At 64.1% G+C, this 27,490-nt stretch overlaps 1 protein-coding gene across 2 annotated transcripts; it reads right to left on the bottom strand.

Annotated features, from left to right (window-relative positions):
- Window positions 1-3,304: 3,304 nt before the first annotated feature.
- On the bottom strand, window positions 3,305-27,484 carry Fibcd1 (fibrinogen C domain containing 1). 2 transcript variants are annotated; one of them, XM_005408350.1, is made up of 7 exons: window positions 27,352-27,484; window positions 20,825-21,304; window positions 17,482-17,641; window positions 17,160-17,296; window positions 7,933-8,029; window positions 4,029-4,208; window positions 3,305-3,683 (listed from the first exon to the last, which is right to left on the bottom strand). In XM_005408350.1, the coding sequence occupies exons 1-7, from the start codon at window positions 27,421-27,423 to the stop codon at window positions 3,424-3,426; spliced, it is 1,386 nt and encodes a 461-aa protein (XP_005408407.1). In that variant the 5' UTR covers window positions 27,424-27,484; the 3' UTR covers window positions 3,305-3,423. The 2 variants fall into 2 exon arrangements, with proteins under 2 accessions (XP_005408407.1, XP_013362017.1); XM_013506563.1 differs by having other exon boundaries at window positions 3,305-3,707.
- Window positions 27,485-27,490: the final 6 nt, after the last annotated feature.

A 27,490-nucleotide genomic window follows, 5' to 3' on the forward strand; every position in this document is an offset into this window, starting at 1 on the left:
GAGAGCTGTCCCAGCCGGCAGGACGTGAGCCTGTGTGGGTGAGGACCTTGCGGGAGAAGGGCCAGGCCGGGGTCCCCAGCTGCCTGTGCTGGGCTCCTCTCCTGGCCCCTCCAGCTCAGCACTCGCAAACGCGTGTTCTGGTAAATGAACCCAGGGCATCACTTTACTGTAAGCCTCCAATCCGTTTTGTGAATAAATAGCCATTAGGCACCATTAGTTCCTGATGGAGCTCCCCAAGCTCCAGCCCCAAGAGAGACCCACAGGGACAGTTATCACCCTGGGGACGCAGGTGGGGCAGGCCCAGCCCCGGGGGGGTGTTAACCTCGGCCCAGGAGCCGGGAGCCGGTCACCAGGGCGTCCACCCTCCCCTGGCTAGCTGGGCCCTGGGAAATGCTGTCACCTGGGAGATGGGGCATTGAGCTGGCTGGAGACCGAGGCTGGAGCTAGGTCACCACAAGACTTTATTTGAGACAGGAACGCACAGGACGCCAAGTACACACAACTCCAGTGGGTGGCTGTCCCACCCCATGCTCCCCACTCCGGCCTCAGCCCCTCCCCAGCCCCGGGACCCCATGCCCCAGCCGTCACCGGGCACACTGAGGCTGCTGTGACCCCTCCGCCTTCATGCCCAGTCCCAGAGGCCGGATCGCCATCCTTCTCTGCAGACAGATGGGGAAACCGCGGCCCACGGGTGCCCCAGCCGCTTGACTTGGAGTCCACTATCCTGTCCCCTAGGTCAGCGGGGTTCTGCAAGTCCCTGCCAGCACGCTGCTCCTCCGGCCGCAGCACAGGGTCCGTGACTGGCAGCAGGCCCTGCGCGTGTCCCCACGGCCCCCTCCTCCTCCTTCCTCTGCCTGGGAACCTGAGTCCCCTTGGCTTCGCGGATGTGGCCGGCGGTTAATGTCGCATTGCTTGGCCGGCTCGTTAATCCTCCAAATCTCTGCCCAAGATGAGATGCGCTTTCGGGGGAACGGGGCTCCAGCCCCAGCCAAACCCTGTGTGGAGGAGGGTGGGCGCCAGGAGGAGGGTGGGCGCCAGGAGGAGGGTGCCGGCGCTGTCCCTGCTGCCCCGAGGACAGGCAGTAGAAGCCCTGGTCACATGCAGCGGGGGTTGAGGGACGTGGCTGGGGGTCAGTGCTCAGTGCTGGCCTTGCTCCTGGCTGATGGCACCAAGGCCACCAGGGAGGAAACTCGGGTTCCTTCTAGCCTCATAGTGCCCAGGGCTCAGGAAACCAGCTGGGCGGCCTTGGGCTAAAGTCCCAGAGCTGTAACTGGTATGTAGGGGCCAGGAGTGAGGGCCCTGGCTGTCACAGAGCTGCCCACGCTGGGCGGGGTGGTCCCTCCCGAGACCCAGGGTCAAGGAAAAAGGAGGCCCCTCCTCTCCTCGGCGCACTTTCCTCACCAGGGGAAAAGAAAGGAGGCTCAGTAGGTGACATCGTGGGACACAGGGACGCCACCACCCCACCACAAATTGGGACTGGAGTCTAGTGACCTCTGTGGACACCAGCCCCCCCTCTCAGGCCCTGGTGGATCTACCCAGTGTCCCCTGCTTCCGGTGGTCACTCCCACCTCAGGGGCAGCCAGCTGCACTGACTTCAGGTCAGGGGCTCCCCGAGGCCCAGAGCAGTGTTGAGGGATTTGAAGGGGGCCCAGGAGGAAGCCAGGGGTGGGGTGGCTGGCCCAGGCTCTGCGGTCACCACCGGCTTTGTGCCCCTTTAGCCAGTGCCTGGCAGGGCCACGTCCCCCAGCAGTGCCAGCCCTGGCGTTGGGCTCTTGGGCCGGGACTGGGCTGATGCACGCTGCTAACCTGGACCTCAGGCTCCTAAGGCCACTCGCACCTGTCCCTCTGTCCCTTAGCCTATGCCCCACTGGGCTGGGCTCCAGCGTGTCTGCCTGGCACAGGGGCCCCAGCCTCCCGCCGGACACAGGCTCTGCAACTCGTGAACATCACACGGGCAGGAGCTCGTTTGATGGCGCATCAGAAGGCGCTCGGCGCTTCTAACGGGCTGGCACGCAGGGCTGGCACAGACACCGACTCTAGTCTGGGGCTGCCACCCCCCCATGGGAGTCGGGGTCCCACCAGGCCTCTGCAACGTGACCGGTGTCCTGGTGAGCAGGCTGTCTGCTTTGTTCAAGACAGAGAGGGCCCAAGGAGGCTTCCCTTCAGAGCTGGTGTCTCCAACTCACCTCCTCCCGCCCGCGGGCAGCTTTGGCACCACGCTGGTCATGCTGGGCTGGAGGCACCTGCTTGTGGGCCACCTCTGCCCCGGGCTTGGTGCCACACGGGCGGCAACCAGTCGGGAGCCTCTTGCTGAAGGTCAGCGGCAGGTGGGCACCTGGGCCTTCCTGGAAAAGGGAACCCACTCCCCATTTCCCTGCCTCCCGTCTGTCCTCCCGCCCAAGGCGGGGTCCCTGGTGCTGCTACCACCTGGCCAGGCCTTCTCAAAGGGCCTCGTTAGGTCCCCACAGGTGGGAATTCACAAAGGTGTCCCTGTGCGCCATCCTGTGGCAAACACACGTGCGCAGCTCCGAGCGGGCAGCCGGGTGTTGGGAGGACTCCGTGGGGAAATGTCCAGGCAGTGTGCGGCCCAGGCCTCAGTCTCCGCGTTTCCTCCAAGTTCAGCAAGGCTGGCCCCAAAGGCAGTGCCCACCGTCGCCGGCAGGGGGCAGCACCCGGACGACGAGCTGGCCCTGGCAGATAGGGTCCCTGTTGGCCCTCCGACCCCCAGGAGGCCTCGGGAGCCTGGGGTCATGGAGGTTGGTGGGGGGAGGTTGGTGGGGGAAGGGAGGATGCTCAGCCGCAGCCCTGGACACCGAGAGCCTGTCGCTGCCTCCCAGACCGCTGGAGCAGGCCCCGGAGGCGGGAGAGGCAGGGCCTGCAGGAGGGGGCGGAGCTGGGCAGGACCCAGGTTGGCCCTCACTGGTGCCTGGGCATGCAGCCAAGGGGACAGCACGGGCGCAAGGCCGGAGGCCTCAGCCTGCCCGGGGAGCGTGGTGAGACAAATAGTACAGGCGAGGTCCCCTGCGGAGAGACAGGGTCCCGGGGTCGGGCTGGCGCTGTGAAGGCCAGAGGCCAGGTCATGCCCCAGAGCACCCTCAGCCCTGGCTGATCTGCTGCGGGAGCCCAGGCGCCGTCTGCTCTGAGTCCCCCGAGGCCGGGTATTTGGCAGGTAAAGCAGCAGTGCCGGCTGGCACTGCCAAAACTGGGCGGCCCAACCAGTGGAGGGGAGAGGGCGAGCTGCCGGGGGGCCGCGTGGGGCAGGAGCTCTGCTCGAGGCCTCGCTTGCCCGGCGCGGTAGGACAGCGGGTCAGCCATGCACAGGGCGGGCAGTGTCCTCGTGGCAGTGGGCCCAGGGTGCGGGTGTGGGGTCAGGGGCGCGGGCACAGGTCTCGGCCAGGGGGGTGTGGGCTGGACGGTGCCGGTCTAGCGGTCCTCTCGGACCGGCCGGATCTTCATCTCGGAGAACTTGAGCGAGTACTGCCAGCCAGTCCAGGAGGACCACTCGACGCCGTCGGCGTAGGAGGCGTGCGCGCCGCGCAGGTACTGCCCATTCAGGTTGGACGTGTGGCAGTTGCGGTACCACCAGGCACCGCGGTAGAAGGTAGCGCAGTTGTTGTCCGAGTGGTCGCCGTCTCGGTCCTTGGTGGTGAACCTCATGCCGCTGTGCTTCAGGAGGGAGTCGCCTGCACGGGTGCGGAGAGGCGACCCTGAGGGAGTGACATGCTCTCCTACCACACACGCCTGCCCCTCCACACCAGGTGTGTCCCCGCGGCCACACCCACCCTGGTGCCACCGCGGGGACCCAGCACTGTCCCTGGCCCAGGCACCCCCACCTCTCCTCCCTGCATTGCCAGCTTCCTGGCTTCCAGTTCTGGGCTCTGTTTCCTCATCTGCAAAGTGGGCGCAGGATCCTGGCTGCGCTGGCTTTGCATGGCAAGGTGGGGACAAGTGGGACCAGAGGTGGAGACCATCCTGACCCCGGGTCCCAGGGCTCAACCTGGCAGGACCCCCCACCCCGTCCTCCCTACCTGCGGTGCCCGAGTACTCGGCCACGGTGAGTGGGTACCCATCCTCCTCGGGATCCACTGAGAATAAGCCCACCCCGAAGCTCCCGTAGTGGGCAAAGGCCGTGCCATTGTCGAAGTCCTCCAGGTCCACGTGCAGCTCGTAGGCAGCCTGCGTGGTCAGAGCGTGGATCCTCTTGAGCCCTGGAGCGGGGGAGAGGGTGTGGGAGAAGGGGCGGCACGAGGACACAACCCCCAGAGAGAACGGGAGGGAAGCGCAAGCCGACAGGCTGTGCTTGGGGCCCGAAGGGCAGCAGCCAGCGAGCGTGTGCTGCCGCCTCAGGCTGCTCCCTTCCTCCTGCAGCCCGTGTCTGGCCGGAAGCTGGAGACTGACGCTTTTCCCGTTTGGCTTTCTGTTTAAGTTGGACTGTGCTTTCCAAATGCGGGAGTCCGGGCCGGCGGCCGGCGGGAAGGCTGTGGGAGCAGCAGCGAGAGCGGGGAGTCTGGAGCCGGGTCTGGTCCTCGCGTCCCAGCCCTGCCTCTGAGCCCCCACCCGCTGGGACGCTGTCCCTGACCCTAGCCCAGTCACCTTCAGGGTGTCCACCTCCTCTGACAGCTTAATACTGCTGCCAGGGCTCACGACTCGGCCCAGCTGCCTGTCCCCACGCTTTCCTGACCAGGTCGCGCTTGGTGGACAGAGGTGGAGTGCGGTGCCCGCAGCTCCTGCTGTCCCCAGGACTGGCTCTGCACCTCGCCCACACCCTGCCCACCTCCCTGCCTCCGTCCCTCCCCTCCGCGCCTCTCCCCGGTCACACACACTGGCGCTGCTCCCTGCCTCCGTGATTAGCTCCTGATTAAGAGGGCGTTTAATTAAACGCCTCAGGTTAGCAGCAGCAGTGACATTTCATCAGCCTCTCCCCCCTGCGTGCCTTGCGCCAGCGCCCCTGGGGGCCAGCGTGTGCCACCAGGCCAGGAAGGCAGGACGGACCCCCTCCAGGACAGGCCTCAGGGACAGTGGCTTTTATTCCAGGGTCGGGGTCCGCAGAAGGAGCCGTGGGAAGAGCAAGGACAATGGCCACAGGGACCTCAGCCGGTGCCCCCAGCCTCAGCCCTAGCCCTCGCCTTGGAGGATGAGGGGTGCACAGGGTCTCTTAGGTCCTCGCCTCCCTGTCCCCTGGGAAGTTGGTCCTGATCTCTGGGCCCCGGCACGCCTGCGGAGCAACCTCCCAGGGCGGATGTGGGCCGGAGGCTCCCAGTGAGCCAGGGTCTGATGAGTCCCAGCGCCTGCACAGTCCCTCCCAAAGCACCTGCGGCCACTCACGCATCCAGGTTCGCAGCCACAGCAAGGCAGGTGCTGTCATCATCCCTGTCACCACAAGGCCAACAAGAGGCCCAGGGAGGTTAAGGACGTGGCTGGGTGACACAGCTATTCAGCTGCAGCGCTGTTCAGTGGATTTGAACCCAGGCTCTTAGGCAGACTTTGCTGGGACAAATCTCTTGATCTGGGAATAAGGGAAAAGGAGACAGTTTCCTCTTGTGCCATAACAGGGCCGCTGTTACCTGAAGACCCGGCAGGAGTGTCCGCCGTTCCTGTTAGCCGTGCTGGCTGGGGTGTGCCCTCCTGGGGACATGGGGTCCCCGCCTGTCCTGCACGGAGCACCTTCCCCCAGCTCCTTCCCCCTCAGCCTCTGGGCTTCTCCAGCCCCTGCCGGTCCTCCAGGACTTCCACCAGCCCTGGGGACTGCTCAGTGCAGCTCACTGACCCTCAAAGTGCAAGTCACAGGGGCGAGGGACAAGGAGGTGCCGAGGAGGACCCCTGTCGCACCCCAGCCTCACACAGTCCATCAGTGAACTTGCAGGTGTAGTCGAGAGCCCAACCTAAAACACTAACAGGAGAAAAGCCAAGAAAAACACTCAGGGAGATGTTTATAAACCTGGAGGTGAACTCAGGGCCTACAACCCAGGGGAGAGGAAGAAAAAGGCTAGTAGAAATGACCACGTAAAAATTTAAAACTTATAGGAAATAACAACCACGCTGGAAGACAAATGACTGGGAGTCACATATCCCAGGCATCGGACCGAGGATCAATAACCTTAATATATAAAGAGCTCCCATAACTCAATAGGAAAAGACAAAAGCCTGCATGAGAAGGCGGCAGGCACGGGGAGCGAGGGGTGCCAGCCTGGAGTTGACATTCTTGTCAGGGCACCGGCGTCTGCAGAGCTAATCAGCCCCGCCTAAGTGCTTCCTCGCACCTTCGGCCGCTGCAGATAGATTTCAATTAAGATGTGGCGCCGAGCAGCAGAGGCGCCTGGGCTGCAAGGAGCTGGTGGGTGGCCGCGCACGGCCCTGGCCCCACCTGGCCGCCTTCTTCTCCCTCAGTGCCACCAGGCAGGGGCCAGGGAGGGGGCTCCCCAGCTGGGGTCGCCCCAGCCTGCCCCTGCAGGGCATGGTTCAAAAGTGCTGTCCCCAGAGCACGACCCTGCAGGGAGCCCACCCCACCCCAACACGTGCTTGTGACAGCACGTCAGTGTCTGCAGGGCGCAAGGCAGGTGCTCAGCAGGTGCACGGGGGCGGGGGGCAGAGACCGGGTCACAGGTTCACAGCGGTGTCTCTTGCTCCTGCAAGCCAAGGAAGGGAAAGCCCTGCCCTCCTGGATCCCAGGCCAGGGGCAACTGGACGTTAATGACAGCATGGATGCCCCAGAAGCCTCTGTGCCCGAGGAATGAGCACCTCACCCCTCTACCCTGCCTCGTGCCCACGGCCTCACTGGAGTCCTTTCGGACCCAGGACCTCATCTGGCACCAGACCTGACTCTCAGCCCTGCGGGACGTGACTCCATGCCTCCGGGCTCCCTACCTCCTGCTCAGGCTCCCAGCTTCCCAGATACCCACACGGGGCAGAGGCACCCAGGGTGCACAAGGATAGCGGGTGATGCATTCATTGGGAAGTACATATGTAAACAGCGTGCCTGCTGGCACGCGGACACAGGGGGTGTGTGTCCAGGACAGGCCTGCGCCCTCCTGGGGCTTCTGTGCCCATGGGAACCCCTGGGACCCCGATTGTTAAGCAATGACAGGGGCACTTGGGTTGCAGAGGAGGCAGCGACCCTGACCAGGGTCTGTTTCCGAGGGGCCCGGCCTGTAACGAGCAGAGGCGGCCAGGTCGAGCGTAGGGATAAGTGCAGGGAACATGGTGTTTTCTCCCAAGTGAAAACTGTTCTGGAATTAGTGATGGCTACAGAGCTCTGAGAATGAGCCGAAAACCTCCGAACTCCGCCGCGGACGGGCACTGCGCTGTGTGTGAGTGTAGCTCCACACGACAGAGAAAAATCAGACCTCAGGCCGCAGCCGCCTCCTGAACACGTCCACACAGGGCCCTGAACTCGGGAGTTCTGTGGCTGCTACTGAGCAGAATGAAATGAGATAAGGTATTAAGACGCTCAAGACGCCGAGCGAATTTAAAGGTGGACACTGAGCAATGGCAGCACTGACAGGGCCCTCTGGAGCCCTCACGCCGCAGCCCGGGCCGAGTCCCTGCAGAGGGAGGCTGTGAGGGCGGACACCGGCCAGAGCCGCCTGCCGCTCTCTGGGGCTCCAGGCAGCCTTGCTGACCCTGAGGGCACCGAGTGCCTGGCCGTCCTCGGGCCCCGGGGCCTGAGGCGCTGCCTGCACCTGCCATGGTTCGAGACCCAGGACAGGGACCAGGCCTAGGATGCCCCCACAGGACAGCACACACCCATGTTGCCAGGCCTGCCACACTACCCCCACTTCCTCTGGCCCTGTCCTCGTGGCCCTGCGTTCAGGGTGACCGGTCACCTTCGCACGCGGCCTCTGGTGTGCGAGGCCAGGGAGCCCGGGAGCCATCCACTCGGGGAGGGGCTGGGCCGAAGCCCCGGCTGGCTGCGGGCGCGGGAAGGGCTCTCACCTAGCCAGTGCTCCCCTGTGAGCTTGCCGAAGCCCTCCCGGTACGCGTCCCAGCCCCGGAAGAAGTTCACCGAGCCGTCCTCACGGCGCTGGAACACCTGCGGGGACAGAGGGGCAGAGCTGTGTGTACCGTGCACCCAGGTCCTTGTGGCCCCGCCCTGCAGCCCCGAGGACTCCCACACCCGCTGCTGACCAGCCCACTCTGGGGCAGCAGGGCCGGGCCCCCAACCCCCTCCACGCCCACAGCCCTGGCTCCAGCAGCATGGTGACCAGGGTGCGACTGAGTGACCGGCCACAGCTCCTCGCAATGCTCCACCTCCCAGGGCCTCCAGGGCATCTCTACTGCCTGGTGGCAGCCGGGTGAGCCCCCTCTTGCACTGGGCCTCAGTTTCCCCAGTGGTGAAGAGCGGAGGACCAACAAGAGTCCTGATATAATTTTCCAGGTCAAAATGAAACAGAATGAAAAACCATCGCTGAGGGTGGTGTTCTGTGTGTGTGCGTGTGTTACTGGGCCTTTGCACGGAGCTGCATCCCTAGCCCTTCTTATTTTTACTTTTTTGAGACCCCAGTCCTACTAAATTGCTAAACTGCTTGGGCTAGGTACAAACGTGGGATCCTGCTGCCTCAGCCTCCCCGAGTGCTGGGGTTACAGGCGCACCACCAGGGCCGGCCCCCTTCTGAAGTTTCCAAACAGCCAGCCCTGCTTCAGCTCGGCCTCCAGAGCCCCATCACAGATAGTTCCAGGGTGGGGGACACCTGGGAGTCCCAAGTCCAGGCTGCCTCTCAGCGGAGGACGGGGCGTCCACTGTGGGCTGGGGTGAGACTTGGGTACCAAAGGGCCAGCCCGCTGCCTCTGCGCGTCGTCCTAATAGCACTGCTGGTTTGGGAGCCTGGAATCCCATCGGTTAAATTGCTTTGAAATCAGGCTTTGCTGGCCGAGCGGCCGGGGCAGGACTGACAGCCTCAGGCGCCGCCCCCACCTGCCGCCCGCCCACCCGCCTCCCTGCTCAGCCAGCCTTCTCCCCCTCCGCCGGCTGCCTCTGTCTGTGCAGAGCTCGGGCTGCTGCGGCCCCAGAGCCGCCACTCTTGTGACTAAGCAGCCTCACTCCAGTGGCTCAGAGCTGCAGCTGCCCGCGCTGAGCACTGGCCGGGTGCACCGCGTCCATGGGGACGCACTGGTCACGGGCCGCTGGGCAGCGCTGACGTGGCGGAGCTGGGTGGGCAGATGACACCTTGCTTGTCTTGCTCTGCTGGCCCAGCCCTGAAATTTCAAAGTCCTCAGGAGGGACCAGCCTGGGCGAAGGAAATTCGATCAGCCTCTCGGAGATCTAAGAGGCAGCGCCGGGAGTCTATTGACGGTCTCGGATTGGGACCCTGAGCACGTGCCGCCCTTGCAAAGGCTTAATCCTGGCAGCGGCGGGCTCCCCCGAGAGGGTGTCAGGCTGCACGGAGGGGCCGAGGGCTGCCAGGGCTGGAGTCCCTGGCTCAGCTAACATTGGAGGCTGCCGGCCCTGCCCTGGGGCCCTCAGATGAGGTGGGTTGGAGTTCTGGGATCCTAATGGTGCGTTGCGTGGCCCTCAGAGCCTCAGCATCCTCATCTGTAAAATGGAATCAGAACAGAACCTTTCTGTGGGCTCTGATGACCCAATGAGCTCGGAGTCGGGTGTGTAGTACATGGTGAGGAAATGCCAGCTACGGTGCCCAGGCTGGGCTCCAATTTGTGATCCTCCTGCCTCAGCCTCCCAGAGTGCTGGGATAGCAGGCATGCGCCATCATGCCCAGCCAGCTAGGAGCCTCTTTCACCCCTGCAGATGTTCCGTGGGGTACCAGGTGTTGGCTGGGGAAACTGAGTCAGGAGACCCTGCCCTCAGCGGAGCTCTGGCCCAGGCAGGGAGCCGCACAGCTCTGGGTGGGAGACAGGAGGGCTGCCTGGGGGCCCGGCCCCCAGAAGGGCTGGAGGATGGCCCTGGAGGAGCCGGTGCTGGGTCCCGGCCCACCTGTGGTGCAGCCCCTCAGTCCTCACCCAGGGGAAAGCCTGCTTCCCAGGACCTCGGTGAGGCGGAGCCAGGCTCCTCTCCGCCCTCCCTCTAGCGCCTGTGCTGCTGCAGCGGCGGCGGCTGCGGCTAAGGAGAAGCGGGCAGGCGGGGCGTGAACCCTGGAAGTCAGTCCCCACCAGACGGAGCCCCACTGGGAGTGTGGAGCCGGGGCAGGGCTCAGCACCGCCATGCCCAGCAGGGCTGTGGCCAGGGGCGGCCAGCGGGGCTCCTCCAGGAAGGCTTGGAGGGGATGCACAGCTTTGCTGAATGTATCCGGGGCCAAACCTCCGGAGCCTCTGCTTGCAGCCCGGAGCCCAGGGTGTCCGTGCCAAGATCCAATCTCGCCCCAGCCGCCAGCCACCTACGCCGCTGCCCTCCCGGCTAGGTGCTCATCACTGGCGCCACCCTGCCGGCTCCCACAGGCCCTGGGCTGCGCCTGGGCGCTGCTGAACGATGGTGACCACGTTCCGGGGCCTCCCAGGTCCCCTACTCTTCACCACCACCCAGGACAGGAGGCGAGGTGGAGACAGTGACTTTCCTGTGAGGATCCGAGCGACCCCAGCCGCCGTTTGCCAACGCGGGCCTGCAGCCTGAGGGGTGCTGGGCGTGGACCCACCCCTCCTCGGCAGCTCGCCCCCCAGACGCATCTGTGCGGAAGTGGCTCTGGACTTCTGACCGTGACCTGGAGAGGTGCAAGTATCCACATCCACATGTTTCTCTCTGAACTGAAGGCTTCCTGAAGTATTCACCTGCCCTAAGGAGGACGCCCCGACACCTCCTACAGTGTTCTCCACTATTCCACCCTCTCTGATTTAATAAATAACCTTGTCGGGCGTGGCGGCACACACCTGTAATCCCAGCACTCGGGAGGCTGAGGCAGGAGGACCGTTGCGAGTTCGAGACCAGCCTGGGCTACAAAGTGAGCTCAAGGCCAGCCTGAGCTGCATAGCGAGACCCTGTCTCAAAAAAAAAAAAAAGAAATAACCTTGACCACAACCCAGTAAGATGGTTCTGCCACCTGTTGGTGGGCCCCGACCTGGGGCCTGAGAAATGCAGCTCTCGAGGTCCCCTGTCCTTCTCACCGGCGCAAACGCCCCGTGACGTGAGTGCGTCCCAGTGCCCACATGGCCTGACAAGTTCCAAGTGCAGCAGCGGCCTGGGTCAGCGGGGTCTCCAGGGTCCCCGCGCTGTAAGGTACTTTGTCTGACTCTGAGGCCAGAGCGAACAACGGCCGTGGCTTCAGGATTCTGGCAACTGGCCAGACTTTGGTGACACTGGCTATTTGGATGTCAGCAAGCAGAGGAGCCTTTCATCAAGATCAGCTGGACAGGAAACGCTGAGAGGGAAGCAAGGAGAAGATGGGTGTGGCCACATCGCCCTCCTCCTGCCCCGAGGGCCCCTGCTTAGACAGAAAGGCTGGGGAAGCCGAGGCAGGGTGACGCTGACGGTGCGTGCCTAGCGTCCCGGCATCTGCCTCAGCTTCCGCCGGGAAACACTGGGTGTAGAAACTCTCGCCGTGGAGAAGCCTCCTGGGCCACAGCCACGAGTGGGCAGACAGACAGAGCGTGTTTTCCTGGCGCTGAGTCCCAGAAGCCAGCCGCCGCCACCCAGCGCGCCTCGGACAGGCTGCCAAGGGGCTCTGCCAAGGGAGCTGCGTGCGGCCCACGTGGTCCTGCAGATGGTGCCGGGTGGTTCTGCAGGAAAGACCGCCGCACCCCGTGTGGCTGGCTGCCCCGGCTTTGTCCCCTGGGGCTGAGGGGCAAGCCGGGGATGCCGCTGTGGTCTCCGCGCCCCCTGGGCCAGGTCTGGCCAGGCCACCTTGGCAGCCCCGCCCCCCGGCCCGCCTGCCCAGAAGCATGGGGTCCACATCCTGAGCACCTGAGCCAGCTCCAAGGTCACCCAGTGCCAGGCCAGCCCCTCTCACCACAGCCTGCAGGGAGCGCTGTGCCCCATTTGGCAGATGGAGAGACTGAGGCTGGGCACAGCAGGTGGCCGCTGCAGGGTCTGAGCCCCAGGCCCAAGGAGGCAGAGGAGGGTGGAACCACCCGTAAATACAAGGCTGAGTGCGGCGAGGGGCCCCAAGGCCCAGCCAGGGTGGACATGGAGCCTCCGCCAGGCTCTGTCCCAGGAAGCGCCTGGCTGGCACCCAGGAACCCAGGTTCTACCCAGACTGCGCTGCAGGCTGCGTGACCTTCCGGTTTCTCGCCTGCAAAGCAAGCGGCACACGGGGCCCCATGGATGTTTGGGCCCACAGGGTGATGCACTCAACTCAGCACCAGGAAGGCAGACGTGGGGCCCCACGGCCCCAACCTGCTCGTTCTTCCAGGCTCTGTGCCTCGGTTTCCCCATTGGTAAAACAGGGATTGTAACTGCCTGAATCCCCCAGCCTCGCACCAGGAATAAAAGCGCCAGCACCCAGCACCTGCGGCAGTCCCCGGTCTGGGGCTGGGGGCTGCTGGAGGTCCGGGGCTCCTCGCAGTGGTCTGGGGTCCTGGGGGGGATGTTCACCCAATGGGCAGGCAGAGAGGCAGAGACCCTAGGGCTGAGTCCACGGCCCTGCAGGCTCCGCCACAATTCCCAGGGACACGCATGGAACCGCTCTGAGCCTCAGTTTCCCTGCCGTGAGTCCCTGCAGGGTTAGGGCAAGGTGGCGTGAGCTAGCCGTGCACCCACCGGGCGGCACGCAGGTCTGAGCAGCGCCCCGTCCTTCCCTGCAGAACCAGCTGCCGCGCCCAGAAGGAAATGGGGCCCACTCCTTGTTTTTGACTGGAAATGGTACCCCCGGGATTGGCACCCCGCCATGGTTTCCAGGCCTGGCAGCCAGTGCCTGCTGGCTCTTGGCAAAACACGGCTCAGAGATGCCACTTATCAAACGCTGAGCGCCTTGGGCGCAGGCTGAGCGTCTCACGCGCGTGAGCCCGTTCACATTACAAGTTTGCGAGATCCCAAGTGCCCGGGGGAGGCGAGCTTTCTGCGCCCACATGGGCCGAGGGAAGGAGACGGTGCGGTCATCGGGCAGCTTGGCCGTTACTCACACGGGTGGCCTCCGAGCACCGCTCCCTGTGCCCAGTGACGTCACGGCGGGGCTCTGACCCTCCAGGGCGAGGGGGACCGGCCACGCTGCAGCCCAGCGGGGCAGCACGCTGTGTCTCGCGGAGCCCCGGTCCCCAGCGCCGGGAGCCCCCGGGAGCTTTCATCTCTCCCTGAACCGCCAAGCTCCTTTGAAGTTCTCGGAGCAGGACTGGATTTTCCTGCTGCCTGGAGAGCCCCGGTGGGGGAGTGGGGATGTGGGAGGGGACAGTTCCTCTCGCCGAGGAGCCAATTAGAGGCACATCTGAACTGGGTGACCCCCCGCGCTGGGGGACGCCTGGCGGAGCGGGGCTGCCGGGCAGAACGGGGTGCAAGCCCGGCGCCTCCAGTGCAGGGGAAGCAGCCGGCGCCGGGGACTGGAGCGGGTGGCTGGGAAGCAAATCAATTCCAGGCCAGGTTCCTGCTGTAGAAGCTGCACGGGCCCTGACCGGCATGACATTGGCGGTGATCACACAAAAGCAAGAGCTTGGCAATGAGGCCTGGGGGACAGCAGGGGCCCCCCTTCTCCTCCTGCACCTCCCTGCCTCTGACTGCACCCCACCCGGAGACACCAGACTTGCCCCCCACCCTGCCTACCGCCTCCGCCGGCCCTGGCCCAAACCCCTTTACGCAGAGCCACCCAGCCCCAAGCAGCCCTGCCCTTTCCTGCCGCGCCCCACGCCAGCCCAGCCCCGGGGCCGCTAGACTGGGGCAGGGGCCTCTGCCTGCGGACAGGGTCCCCTGCCTCCCCAGCCCTGGTGGCCTGGGATTTCTCCTTCTCCGTCTCTCCCAGGCCGGAGCTGGCTGGTCGGCCTGGGTCCCGCGGGCTCCCTGCACTCTGCACATGCCTGGCGCCCCGTGTTTGAAATGCTGAGGTCCCTGGGGAACAGCTACTTCCACTGAAGTGCGCCAGCGGGACAGAGCGCGGCGGGTCCCCCCGGGGAGGACCACGGCACTGGGCGTCGGACACGGCCCTAATGAGGATGGATGTGGTGAGCCAGCGGAGCGGCCGCAGCCAGTGCCCTCCCAAACAACAATTGAGCTTCTGCGAGATCTGGGGTGGCAGGGAGGCGATCCTGACAGATGTCCAGAGGTCCTGGGGAGGATTGCTCCTGACGGGGCCCAAATGGATATTAAGGTGCCTCGGCCACGCCAGCACTTCTCCGACGTCGGCGCCGGGGTGCAGGGGGACCTGGTCCTCATCCTCTCCCGCTGAGGGCTCCCGAGGCCCAGCCCGAAGTCATGGTCTTCCAGCGCCAGCTGACTTCCAGGGCCCCGGCTTCAAGGCCGCAGCCGCAGGCCCTGCTCATTAAACCCGTCCTGGCCTTAACTCTGATTCCCCGGCCCGCGGGTGCCTCCGCGCACACTGCCCACTGCCCATCACTCAGGCTTCTCACGGTCGGGAAAACAAAAGAGCTTTTAACCCCAGACACAGACCCAGGCCGTTTAAAAGCTCTCCGAGCTGGAAGGCAGGGTTAGCAGGGCGTCTGCCTCCGGGTCTGTGGGGGATCCCGGCTGCTCTGTTCAGCCTCCTAACGGCAGCTCTGCCCCCCCCTCGCCTCTGCCGGGGCGCTGACCCCTTTCAAAGCTGAGCTGCGGGCCCCCCAAAGCCCCCACCCTGCACTTCCAGGCTGCCGGCCTCATTGCGTGTTAAACTCTTCTGGATATCGGCAGCCTGGACGTCCACGCACCAAGAATAGTCAACACCGAGCTCCTCTGAGAGGCTGACGATCTGCCCCGCATCCAAGGTCGGAGACAGGACACTGCCACCGGCCCCCTGGATGCTTCAGGTCCCCATTTCTGTGCCCTGGACCCTGCCGACGCCCTCAGCCGGCGGGGAGCTGGTGGGGGCGGGGTTGCCCGTGAGCGCGCTGCCCGTGGCGTGGCTCCGGCTTGGTCTCCTGTGGTAACTGATAGGCAGATCACATGGGACGGTCAGCCCCAGCGCCGAGGTGGACGGCTGTCTTTATGGAGACCCTTCTTTCTGCCTTGGGAAGTCTGGCAGAGGTGCGGGCAGCCCTCACCCACGTGTTAAAAGCACCAGCTTCTGGCAGGGCAGGTGTAGACCTTGAACTGACCGGGGTGGCAGGAGGCAGGGACAGAAGGGAGGACTCCAAAGGGGCCGTGAGGCTGCCCGGGGCCAGAGCCCGGTCTCCCTGTGTCCTCGCCGGTTCCCGGCGGAGTGGCCCTGCCTGCTGTCCCCCTGCGGGACTTTCCCCTCCTGCCCCGTCAGCCACTTCCTGTCGCTGCCCTTGAGCACTAAGTGCTGCGGGAGGAAAATGAGGCCCAGACAACCCAAGCGAGTAGCCTAAGGCGGCACAGCAAGACTCAGCGGCACCCCCAGGCTCCGGGCGCAGGGCCCCTGCAGACCAGCCACGGCCGCCCCTCCGCCTTCGCTCTCCTGGGAGGCCCGACCACGCGGTCAGCTTCCGACGCTCAAAGCACTGCTCTTCCTTTCCAGCACTGGGGACGGAAGCCAGGGCCTGGCAGCTCCGACCCCAAAGCATAACTCTCACCCCACCTTTCCTCTCCGACATCCTCCATAGCTCCCCATCGCCCATCCAGACCCACGGACCAGGAGCCCGACACCTCCGGCCTCATCTCCGACACTGAGCCCCGAGGGTGCCCCACATGCTCTGACTCCTGGGCCCTGTAAGGCGGCCCCGCCTGGACCTGCTGCTCTTCCTTGCACACACTCAGAAGCCCTCTTCTCAGTCCTCCCTGGCAGTGCATGCCCGTGATCCCAGCACTCTGGGAGGCTGAGGCAGGAGGAGGCAGCCCGAGCAACTTAGTGACTTTGTAAGACCCTGTCTCAAAATTTAAAAAATAAACAGGACTGGAGATGCAGCTTAGTGCTGAGGTCCTGGGTTCAATACCAAGTATGGCCAAAAAAAGGTCTCCCTTTCCTAGGAAGCTGACTCCGAGCCTCCCCAGCCTCCCAGCTCCTTGAGAGGACTGGAAGAGGGGCTTCCCCAACTCTGTATGTCCCTACTACCGGTGTACACGAGGTGCCAACTGAGTGTGAAGCTGAGAGTTCTTAAAGAGCCTGCTTTCTGCTGTGCATTGGATGGAGCCCCAGCCACACATCTGTGTGTGTGGATAAGCAGTTTTCCGGGTGGTATACAGGGACAGTGGTACATGTTGTCCACTGTTCAAGGTCACCTGGCCAACAGGGTAAGGGTCCTAATTCACCAAGTCAGTACCCCAGTTTGCATAATGGAAGGGACACACATTTTAAAAATTTATACAACAGTCATTTGATGGCTGGCAGTACCTAGCTACGGCGAAACCCTCAGCCTGGGCCCCCTGAAAGGTCGAAGCCCCGCCATGTAGGGGAGGGCAGCTGTGAACTCATCCTGTCAACTGCTGCCAGCTCCAGAACGGGGTCAGCCAGCCCCAGCTGCAGGATGGTCCCCTCTGCCGCCTGCTCTTGTGGGCATGCTTCCCAGGAATGGTTTCAACTTTTGAAAAAGAATCAAGGGCCGGGGATATAGCTCAGTGGTACAAGCGCCCGCCTGGCAAGTGCGAGGTCCCAAGTTTGATTCCCAGTACCAAAAAACAAAAAAGAAAGAAAGAAAGAGAATCAAAAGAGCTGGGCATGGTGGCACATGCCTTAACCTCAACACTCAGGAGGCTGAAGCAGGAGGATCACCGTGAGTTCAAGGCCAGCGTAGGCTGCATAGTGAGACCCTGTCTCAAAGAGAGAGAGAGGGAAGGATGGAGGCAGGGACAAAGAGAGGAAGGAGAGAAAGAAAGAAAGGAAGGACAGAGGAAGGAAGGAAGATAAATCAGAAGAATAATTTTTATCAGTACTGGGGATGGAACCCAGGGCCTGGCGTATGCTAGGCAGAGGATTTGCTTTTGAGCTCTTCTAATCTTTTTATTTATTTTGAAACAGGGTCTTGCTAAACTGCTCAAGCTGGCTTCAAGCTTGCAGTCCTCCTGCCTCAGCCTCTCGAGCAGCTGGCATTCACGCCCCAGGCCTGGCTCCAAAGAAGAAATTTAAATGTCCCCTGGGTAATATTTGAGGAAAACTATGGGACACGAGCCTGTCGTCGCCTGCTCACCGGGCGCATGAGATCCCCTCCCGACCCAGTGTGTGGACAGAGACGCGGAGACTCACCGTCCAGCCGCCGCCGTCGGTGCGCATGTCGCAGTAGACCTGGAAGCCGGCGGGGTAGTGGGTGGGGAAGACCGAGTAGACGCCGTCATCCTGCTGTCCACTCAGGAGGACGTCCAGGCAGTCACGGGGCCGAGAGCCTGGCACGGGCGGGAAGCTGCATCAAGACGGCTGCCACCCAGGCCTGTGTCCTCCCGCCCACGCTGTCCCCAGCTTTCCGGCTCGTCCGTCCGCCCACCACACCAGGCAGGGCCGGGAGCTCCGGCCTCAGACTCGCACGGCTGTGCCGCTCCCCGGCGTCACAGAGCTCGGCCCGTGCACTCACCGTTGGCACAGCCCCGCGGCCGGGCGCCCCTGGAAGGCGCCCTCTGGAGATCGGCCTTGAGGTGGGGCCGGCCCAGCCCCCGGTCCCTCTGCAGGGCGTCCAGGATGTCGCCGACGGAGTTCACCAGGTGCGCCATGTGGCCTTGGCTCTCAGAGAGAAGCTGCGGGCAGAGGGGTTCGGGCGGGTCACCGGGGTGCACAGCTCATCACCTGGAGGGCTGGCCAGCCGCGGGGGAAGCGGCCCTGACCGCAGTGCCTGGGAGGCCAGCCAGACCCCCACAGACCCACAGGTCTGGGACTCCAGGGCTCTGAGGGCGGCCGGGCACGGGGAGGAGGGCACCGGTGACCACAGTGGCAGAGCATGGACAGCGTGGGCCCCCAGAGGCACCCCAAAGTCGCCCAGCACTTTCCAGGCTACAGAGCAGCCCCGCCGCTGTCTGGTCCCCAAGCAAGGGGCCAAGGCAGGGGGAGCGGGCAGCACTGGCAGGGGCCCCGAGGCTTGGCATGCGCACAGGAGCCCAGGTGCAGGCCCCAGGGAGGAGCCAGGAGGCCCTGCTCCCAGCCCCCCAACACTGCTCTCCGCGTCCGTAGTTGTCTGCAGTCCCCCCCTTCTGGGATGCTGCAGGCGCTGGGACTGCGGGTGGCAGCTCCTTCTCACAGAGAGAGAAACTGAAGCCCGGAAGAAGCGGTCCCTGTGAGGGACCGGGCACAGGGACCAGGACCCGGGCTAGCTCTCAGCTCTGACGGGCAGGAAGATGCCCAGGTTGTGTGTGGAGGGGGCATTGACCATCTGGGTGTTTGTCGCCATACTGGGGGTTGACCCGGGACCTTAACACTGAGCTCCATCCCCAGCCCCTTTACTTTGAGACAGGGTCCCATTAAATTGCTAAGTTGCCCAGGCTGAGCTTGAACCTGGGATCCTCCTGCCTCAGCCTCCCAAAGTTTCCAGGATGAGAACAAAATCTTTTGGGGGATGGGGGCCCCCATCCCTTGTGCTTTCCCCAGCAGCTCGCCAGTTAGGCTGTCCTGAAGGGTCTGGGGCCAGGGTCTCCGCCTCCCCACCCGAGCTGCAGGAGGCCGCAGGTCCACGTGGAGGGGAGGCGCCCAGCTGCTTGGAGCACGCCACGTCTTCCACACCGAACCTGTCACTCACCCGCTAATAGCCCCTCGGAGGAAGGGAAAGAAATCACTCCAGGGGGATGGTTTACAAAAGCTGGTTCCCGGCTCGTCCGGTGGCAGGTCCTGGGAGGCTTTTAGCCTCCTGTCCATTTCCCCTCCGCTGAGCAGGCGATCGGGGCAGGGCGGGGCGGGCCCCTCGGCAGTGACCGCCGTGGGCAGCAGCCGGCCAGCCCTGAGGAGGGACCCACGCGGCCACAGGGCAAGGGGTGGCAGAGACCACCGGGCAAGGAGCCCAGGCCTGACCCCTCTGCTTGCCAGTGGGCAGAGGACCTGGGTTCAGAGCAGCAGGTGACGAGAACAAGGCGTCCGGACAAACGCGCCCCGAATTCCCAGGGAAGCCGGCCCCTGAGCTGTGCAGCTGGGGAGCAGCCGGGGGCCTTTAGAGGCCGTGGGGCCCGAGCTGCTGCTTCTGTTGCATCTGTCATGTGACTAAGCTTTCTCAGCCCCTTAAGCTCGGTCTACCCCCCCACACACAGTGTGGGGTAACGGCATGCCCAGCTCCTGCAGAGTGCCAGGAACACAGAGCCCTGAGCTCAGGTGGGCCTCTCGCTCCTGTGACTGTCAGTAGCGGTTCCCTGTAGGTTTAAACTTCAGTTCAAGATGGGGCAGGCAGAGCCAAAAGTGGTGGTGTGTGCCTATAATTCCAACACCCCAGAGGCTGAGGCAGGAGGATTTCAAATTTGACACCAACCTGGATTACATAGCAAGACCCTGACTCAAAAATAAGGCAGGGGTTGCAGATAGTATGTACCTCCCACGTGCCTGAGGCCTGGCAGCCCTGTATAACCAGGAGCTCCCCCCAGGCATCCTCACTTTAAGGCTACTGGGTCCAGCCCAGAGAGGGGAGGTCACCTGCCCCAGGAGCCAGCTGGCGAGATCAGAGCCTGGGGGGACCCAGCTCTGCAGCTCAAACCCTTGGCCAGAGGGCTTGGGCAATCCTGTCCTAAAGAATCACCCAAGATGCCCACCCCAGGGTCTGGGGTTGGGGCAAGGGCGGGGACGTTAACGACCCCCACCCCAGGCATTGCTCTAAGAAGCCCAGGCCTGCGCCTTGTGGCCGAGGGTCTTGGGGCTGTGAAGGAGGGTGAGGCATCCCGCTGCCTCTGCTCGGGAGGACGGGAGCTCCCTGCACCCCAGGTGACATTTGTCCCCTTGAACGTGCAGTGAAGGGTGAGGTGTGCGGCCACTGGGGGGGCTTGTGGAAAGGTTGAGGGCAGCAGGGCCCTTTCTGGCACGGGCCCCAGGGCGACACCTGTGGGTCAGGCATGAGCAGAGCAGGCCCAGTGCCCCAGGGAATCTGGAGGTCCTCTGTCCCCTGTCTCCGGCCCACGGCTGCAGAGGCCTGGGGATGCTTCGGGGGAGGGGCAGCAGGAGGCCACTGAGCATCCCTGCCCGCTCCCATCCGTCACCACAGGCAGGGCGGTGGAGACTGGAGCTCGTGCAGACGGAAACCTCTGCAGCTGCAGCCTTGGCAGGGCGGGGGGGGGTGCTGTCACCCGGTCACCCGGCTCCACGTGGGGGAGGGCTGGGCGGGAGGGGCTGGGCTGGTGGGGGGCGGGGTACCCAGGACTCTGGAGAGCAGCGAGGCCCTCTGTGGGCAGCTTTTCACTGGCAGTTTGGGGCAGTGGCTGCGACAGGCACGGGGGCAGGCAGGACTCTGGCAGTGGCCTCCGAGTCCCTGGAAGGCCAACGGCAGCAGCCAGGCGAGGAGCTTACTGGAGGATGGGGGCGGGGCTCGGCCTCTCTCTGGCCCGGCTCCCTTGCAACCCTCGGTCCTTGGTTTGTGTCCTTCAGAGTGAGGACACCCCTCAGGCCCTGGGTTCTGCCCGGCCACCCCATGTCACAGGTCCTAGGTTACCTTAAGGCGAGAGGGTCCAGCCCAGAGAACCTGTCCAAGACGCCAGCTGGCGGGGACAGAGCCTGCAGACGCAGCTCTGTGACTCTAACCTGTGGGCCGGGGGCTCGGGCGATTGTGTCCTAAAGAATCACCAGAGATGCCCGGTGACCACCGTGGGCCCCAGGACTGCCAGGAGACTGCAGGGAAGAGCCAGGCTTGAACCTGGACGCCAGCATGGTGGCTCCCCGGAGGTGGGGACAGGAACGGGTCCGGGTGGACCGGGATGGCAGCCCCACGCCTGCCCGGGCCCCAGGCTCCGTGGCCTCACCTGGACCAGGCGACTCTGCTCGCTCTGCAGGGCGCTGAGCCCCTGCCCCAGCGCACCGTGGCCCTTGCGCAGCCCGGCACACTCCGCCTGGAGCTCTGAGGCCCGGGCCAGCAGCCGCGACAGCTGGTCGGCCATGGTGTCCAGCAGCTCCTGCTCCTGGGCTCCGTCGGGTGACAACTGGGCTCGGTGCTCAGCCAGCGCCCGCAGCACGGAGGCCTGGGCTCCCTCCAGGCGCGTGAAGCCGTCGGCGAGGTCCGGGCAGCGTGGGTCGATGAGGATGCTGAGGTGTGAGCTGTCTGCCCTCTCCACGGTGACCAGGGCGCTGTTGGCCCCCGCCGGCCCCGTGCTCACGACGGGTGGGGGCGCCGTGCCTGGCATGTGGACATGGTTCAACAGGAGCACGGCGCTGGTGACAGCCACGGCCAGCAGCACAGCCAGGGACAGCAGCACGGTGCACAGGACGTAGCCGCAGCTCGGCCGCTGCAGGGAGCGGGAGATGTAGGGACGGGATACACAGAGGACAGACAGGAGAGAGGAGGGCACGCATCAGTGACTAAGTGGGGGTGGGCAGGGATGGGGAGACCCGGGGGACAGGAAGACCCAGAAGAGGCCCGGGGCAGACGTGGCAGGGACAAAAAGGGTGCAAAACTGAGAAACTGAGGCAAAGAGAACCAGAGAGGGCAAGGGGTTCACCCGGGGTCACACAGCAAGTTAGAAACAGAACTCAGGCTGGACCTCAGGGTGCCTGCTTCTCCCAGAAGGCACCTCCCGCCACCCAGCGCCCCAGCCGCACGCTCCCTTGTTTCTGGCCTTCTGAGTGCAAGGTGTCTCTGTAGATGACGAGTATATTGATGTGCTTGGAACCACGCCTGCACGCATCGAATGCATTCAGTATCAACGGCTTTTCTTGTCCCCTGATCCTGAGCGCACCGCGGCAGGAAGTGGCTCCTACCTCCCACCCAACTCCCTTTCCAAGCGTCCTCACGCTGCCCTGCACCACACCTTTTCCTTTTTCTCTGCCCACACTGGGCTCAAACCTGGAGCCTTCATGCGGAGCTACGTCCCCGGGGCCTTTTTTTTTTTTTTTTTTAACATTTTCTTTTTTGAAGGTCTCACTAAGTAGTAAAGTGCCCAACCCGGGTTCTACTTTGCAATCCTCCTGCCTCAGCCTCCCAGTTACCTTGCGACATCTCTGGCACTGCAAGGTCTCTGGCAACAGTGCCTGGCAGCTTGCTTTCTCACGGGTGATGCATAAAATATCCACCATCTTCACATTGAGAAAACTCGGCCAAGCAGCCAGCTCTGCAAGAGCGAAGCTGCGGGCAGCCCCTGACTCTCCAGAGGGTGTGGGGGGTGAGGTGCAGGTCACCAGCAGACCCTGCAGAAGGGACCTGGTTTGTTCTCACCATGAGGGTGACAGGTTCCCTTCCTGTCCCTGAGGTCCTGATGCCTTGGAGACCCAGTGCCCCGCAGAGCCCGGGCCTGGGCCGGGACCCGCACGTCTGGAGCACGTCCTCCAGCCGGACTCCAGTGCCTGCTCCCCTCCACGCGCTGCCCTGCTGGCTCCTGCTCCCTCCCTCCCGCAGGGCCTAGCTGGCCGCACCTCCTCCTCCAGGAAGCCTTCCTTGACTGCTTCCTCAGCCACCCCTGCCTGGTTCTGTCACCCTGGAACTTGTGTCCCAGGAGAGCAGGTGTCCCTAAAGGCCCCCGATGACCTGGAGCACCCACATCCCACAGGCCTCAAGATTACCATCCTGCGGCTGCCTCCCTGCATCCCTGGGTGCACAGAGCCGCTCTGCTTTGCCACCGTGGCACTGGCCAGGGCCTCCATCGCCTCTGACTCCGTTCATCCACCCCCTTCCGTCATGGCACACCACAGTCCTCCCAGGAGCCAGCTCAGGCCGCCCAGCAGGGGTCAGGGCAGGTCAGTCCCCTGTTCCAGGCAGCCCGGGCACCAGACTTGAGTCTTGAGCTCTTTGGGGACCCAGATCCTTCATGACTTCAGGGGCTGGGGAGCCCCAGACCAGAAAACACCCCCTGCACAGGGTGCCTGGCACCACGCTGTCCCCAGGGCCGGCTGTGAGCGGGCAGATGGGCAGACGGCAGAGGGAGGGAGAGCAGGCACACGTGTCCGTCTCTAGGGTGGTGCTGGCCAGGACAGGACAGGACAGGAGGGACCTCCCTGCTGGGCCTGAGGCAGGGCCGCCCTGGTTCTGTCCCACCCCTGACCGCATGGCACAGAGCAATGACGACGCCAGCCCATCGACCATTGCTGGTCGGCGTTGCTGTCACCGTCCCTTGGTCACGGGCCGCGCTCTGACCTCCACAGTCTCCAAATCACCCCCTGGGGTTGGTGCTGCAGTTGAGCTCATTTTGTAGGTGGGAAAACTGAGGCTCAGAGAGCAGAGACGGAGCCCAAAGTCACCCTGGGGACAGGCAGCAGAGGCGGCAGGAGAGGCCCGTGCTGGGTGGCTCTGGAATCACAGGGACGCCAGGCCTGCGGGCTGAGCCGTCCCACGACGCCGGCTGCCTGACAGGCAGAGCCCTGTGTCAGCAAGTCCGCCCCTGTCACACCCGCTGTGGAGCCCACGGGAGACACCTTGCCCCGAGCAACTTGGAGCTGCGTCCTCAGACTGGCGCTGAGGTCCCCAGCCGGTTCTGCCGAGCCGGCCATCTCCTCGGTGTCATGGACCCCGGGCTCTCGGGGCACCCTCCTCCCCCCAGAGGACACAGAGCAGGAGGGACTGGGGACCTGCGGGGTCCCCAGAGGCAGGGGGACATCGGAGCCTGGAGCTGAAGCAGGGCACTCGCAGAGGAGAATTAGTCTTCAGAGATCGGCCTCACAGACGAGGAGCTTCGCGCTTTTACAGGCTGTGGCTTACGTGCCTCGCAAAGAAATCCGCGAGACAGCGGGGGCTGCGGCTGCGGACGGGCACCCTCGGGGCGGGGGCTATTGTCAGCCTCTGGCATGGCGGAGCGGGGTGCACACCCTCACTCTGCACAGAGCCCCCCAGCACCTAGAACTGGCATCCTCGGGACAGCAGGAGAACAGCCAGGAACGGGATCCCGGGAGCTGGGTTCGAAGCCACTGCTGCCGCAAGCCAGCTCCCAGCTGCCTGAGCCCCGGGAAGACGGCGGGTGTGAGGGAAGGGTGGACGCAGCCCCTGCCCAGCTCTGAGCCCCCGGGGTCCTCTCCCCGTGCCCCCCAGCCCACGCTGCTCCCACCTGGGCAGTGGCTCCCACAGGGGCTGAACCCAGCTACAGCTCCACCCCAATTCCAGGGTCCAAAGACGCTAAAGGGGGTGCAGGCTTCTTCTGTGAGGTCAGAGCTTCTGTCCCCCTGGGTGCAGTCCGTGGAGCCCAGATTGAGAGACATCAGAAGCCTCTGGGGGCCCCGGCAGGGCCTGGCACAAGGAGGGTGTGTGGGTGGCATTGCCCTCCCGGGGCTCCACACTCTCACCTGAAGCTTGGCTCTGCCAGACCGAATACACAGCTGGCACATGCAGACCTCTCCCAGGGCCCTGAGGGGCAGGACGTGCAATGAAGCAGGGGCTCAGAGCAGCAGGAGGGACCCCCAGTGTCCCCAAGTCCTGGATTTTACCCTTCTCCCGACACATGCAGCCACCTTGCTCTGAACCCCAGGACCAAGGAGAAGGGGGCCTGCAGCTTTTGCATGGCATCCATCACAGCTTGCAGCGACGCCAGACTGTGGGTTTGTCCCCACATACCCCAAGCTCGCTGCCCCAGGCACGGGCTGCACTCCCAGCAGGGAGCAGGGTCTTGGTAAAGAGCTAACTAATGAATGAAGCTAGCGGCAAGGACTGAGGTCAGACATCAGGGAGAACTTCCCCACGCAAACAAACGGTGTGAGCAGTTTGGAAACCATCTAGAGAGCCTGCCGTGGTAGCCTGGGGACCACTCAGAAGTAAGCCCTGCCCTCTGGAGGAGACAGCTATGGGGTAGTGCGTGCTCCACCCTCCAGGACGCGAAGACCCGGGTCTGTTTCTAGCTCCTTCCATCCTAGTGTCTCCAACTCCCAGCAGACACCTGCCTGCTGCCTGCCAAGGGAATGACAGGCCCTTCCCGTCCTTCTGGGGCTTGCGGCACGGGACATGCTAACAAAGCCCAAGTTGGCAACTTGCCCAAGGTCACCCAGCCTTGAGGGGCCAAGGGCACATGGGGCTGGGACACAGCAGGACTAGTCGCAACCCTCAAAGCACACTTGAGCATTCCGCTCGGAGCTCACGGCAGCCCTGGGAGGATGAGGAGGCTGGGACGGCCGTTCCTGTGCTCCTGATGGGAAAGCCCAGGCCCAGAGAGGGGAGGAGCTTTCACAGGGACGTGCAGCGCCAGCAGCTGAGGGGACCCAGAAGCAGGGAGGCGAGGAGGGCAGCCGGAGGCAGGGCAGTCCCAGGGAACCAGCAAAGGCCTGGCCTCTGTCTGCAGCTTCAAAAGGAACAGAGCTGTCCGGGGCAGCCTGCCCCGCACCACGTCACCACGGGGAAGGCAGTGGCAGGGACCAGCAGACCTGAGCAAGGCGGCTGCTCACCAGGACGCCGTGAGGCCACACGAGAAGCCACTGCCCCTTGCCGGGTGCACGCCTCTCCAAAGGCTCCTCCTTCGGAAGCTTCGAGCAGCACAACTTAATAAATTGGAGCTGGAGGGGCTGGAGGCTGAGACAGAGTGGAAGAGGGCCCTGGACGCTGTGTGTGTCCCCCGTGGGAGGAGGGACTTGGGGCTGTGGCCCAAGGCTGTGAGGTAAATGTGCAGAGGAGCCAGGACTTACACACACAGGCAGTAGGCATCAGGGAAGGCTTCCTGGCGGAGGTGGCCTCATTTGAGTTGACTTTTTTCCTTAGTACTGGGAATTGAACCTAGGTCCCCAAGCATGCTAGTGAGCCCTCTATCACTGAGCTGCACCCCTAGTCCCGTTTTTATTTATTTTAATTTAATTAATTTATTTATTTTGAGACGGGGTCTCTCTGTGCAATTCAGGGTGGCCTTGAACTCACTCTGTAGCCCAAGCTGGCCTCAAACTCACAGCAATCCTTCTGCCTCAGCCTCCTGAGTGCTGAGATGACAAGTGTGCCCCATCACACCTGGCTTTGAGATGCATGTTGAAGAACACACCGGGTGTCCCCAGAGAAGGAGGGGTACGGGCCTCCGTGCATGGGTTTGGGGAACCCAGGCAGCCAACACGGTGAAGCCGCACAGATCTGGAAGTGGGGTGAGCCCAGGTGGGTAAATGACAAGCAGAGAGGACGGTGGCCAGGCCAGGGGCCGCCTAGGGATGAGTCCTGCAGTTCTGATGGCTCTCGGTGAGGAGGAGGTCAGACCCCAGCAGGAGGGGCCTCGATATCTGCTTGGGGAGGACCCGATCTTGGATCTCCCAGGGGGCACAGACGCCCTGTGAGGCTGGGAGAGGCGTGGGGCCCAGGTTCGAATCCCCTAGGCCCTGCCACCGCACCGTGTGACTGCTGCACTCCTCCCCCCGACACCAGGGCCCCTGGTCTGTGATGTGGGGGTCACCGGGCAAGCAGCCCCCACCGGCTTCGGGAAGAGACCGGCGCTAATGGGACCCCAGCCACTCGGCCTTGCTCACTCCAGAAGAGCAGGTTGCAGATCTGTGGGAGCGGGCGGCCGCCAAGGCCCGCCCCTGCCGCCCCCCGCCGGCGGCTGTAAACTCAACTGTTCCTTCCCCAATGACATCTGTCTGGGAGAAATTTAAAATTTAAAACCAACAGCCCCATTATCTCCGCTCCTTGGCGAGCAGCCTCCTCCTCTGCCACCCGTCCTGGTCCCCCTGTGTCCCAGCCTGGGGCAGCCCTGGGGCTGAGCCTCTGCCTCCGTCTTGCTGGACTCCAACCCTGGCGCTGGCGGGTGCTCTGCCCTCACCCCTCTGCAGGGCACAGCTGAGGGCACCCCGCAGGCCACCAGCCCAAGTGCAGAGGCAGCGGGAAGGGAGAAGGAGCCACGGGCCCCAGAGCACACAGCCCAGGGTTCAAATCCCAGCGCGCTGTGTGGCCTCAGGCTACAGTTGGCCCTCTCTGAGCCTGGTGTCCCTTGTCTTAAGTCTAGAGTCACATGCCAGCCTCCTCAGGAGATGAGTGTGCTCTGATCTACTGCATACCGGGTCCTGTAAGGCGGGAAGATGAGTAGGAGACCCTGGGGAGGGAGGCAGGTCCGGGTCCTGAAGCCCAGGTTGATATGCCGGGTGCCTGGCACCGAGGGGCATCGGGAATGGGGACTTAGATTCCCGTGGTGCAGGCAATACACGGAGACCCGGCAAGGGAAGTCATTCGTCGGTGGTCACACAGCGACCTGAAGGACGGACCGGGGTGCGCACTGGGTCTCCCACTCCCCACAGCCCCGCACATGCGGGGGCACGTGGGGGGACCTGGCTGCAGCGCGGGGCTCCCGCAGGGGCGCCGCCCCCACCTGAGTTTGGCCTCCCCTGGGCGCGCGCCCCGGACAACTCCAGCCGCCTCGCGCCCCGCACGGACCCGGTGTCCCCGCGCCCGGTGTACCTGCGGCTTGTCGCGCGGCCGGTCCTCAAGTTGGGAAGCGCTGCCCATGGTCTTCCAGCGGTCGTTGACCATCTCCGGGGAGGCGCCGCTGCGGGCGGCGAGGCGGGGAGCGGAGCGGAGCGGCGGGCGCGGGGCTCTG

The sequence above is a fragment of the Chinchilla lanigera genome, unplaced genomic scaffold, assembly GCF_000276665.1.
Source record: "Chinchilla lanigera isolate Chin_1 unplaced genomic scaffold, ChiLan1.0 scaffold00112, whole genome shotgun sequence".
Lineage (NCBI taxonomy): Eukaryota > Metazoa > Chordata > Mammalia > Rodentia > Chinchillidae > Chinchilla > Chinchilla lanigera.

Coding starts and splice junctions, on each gene's coding strand:
- Fibcd1 (XM_013506563.1), bottom strand. CDS start 27,423: ATGGTCAACGACCGCTGGAAGACCATGGGCAGCGCTTCCCAACTTGAG. Junction 21,305..27,351: donor GGCCGCGCGACAAGCCGCAG/GTACACCGGGCG, acceptor CGCTCCCTGCAG/CGGCCGAGCTGCGGCTACGT. Junction 4,209..7,932: donor CACAGGGGAGCACTGGCTAG/GTGAGAGCCCTT, acceptor CCCCCGCTCCAG/GGCTCAAGAGGATCCACGCT.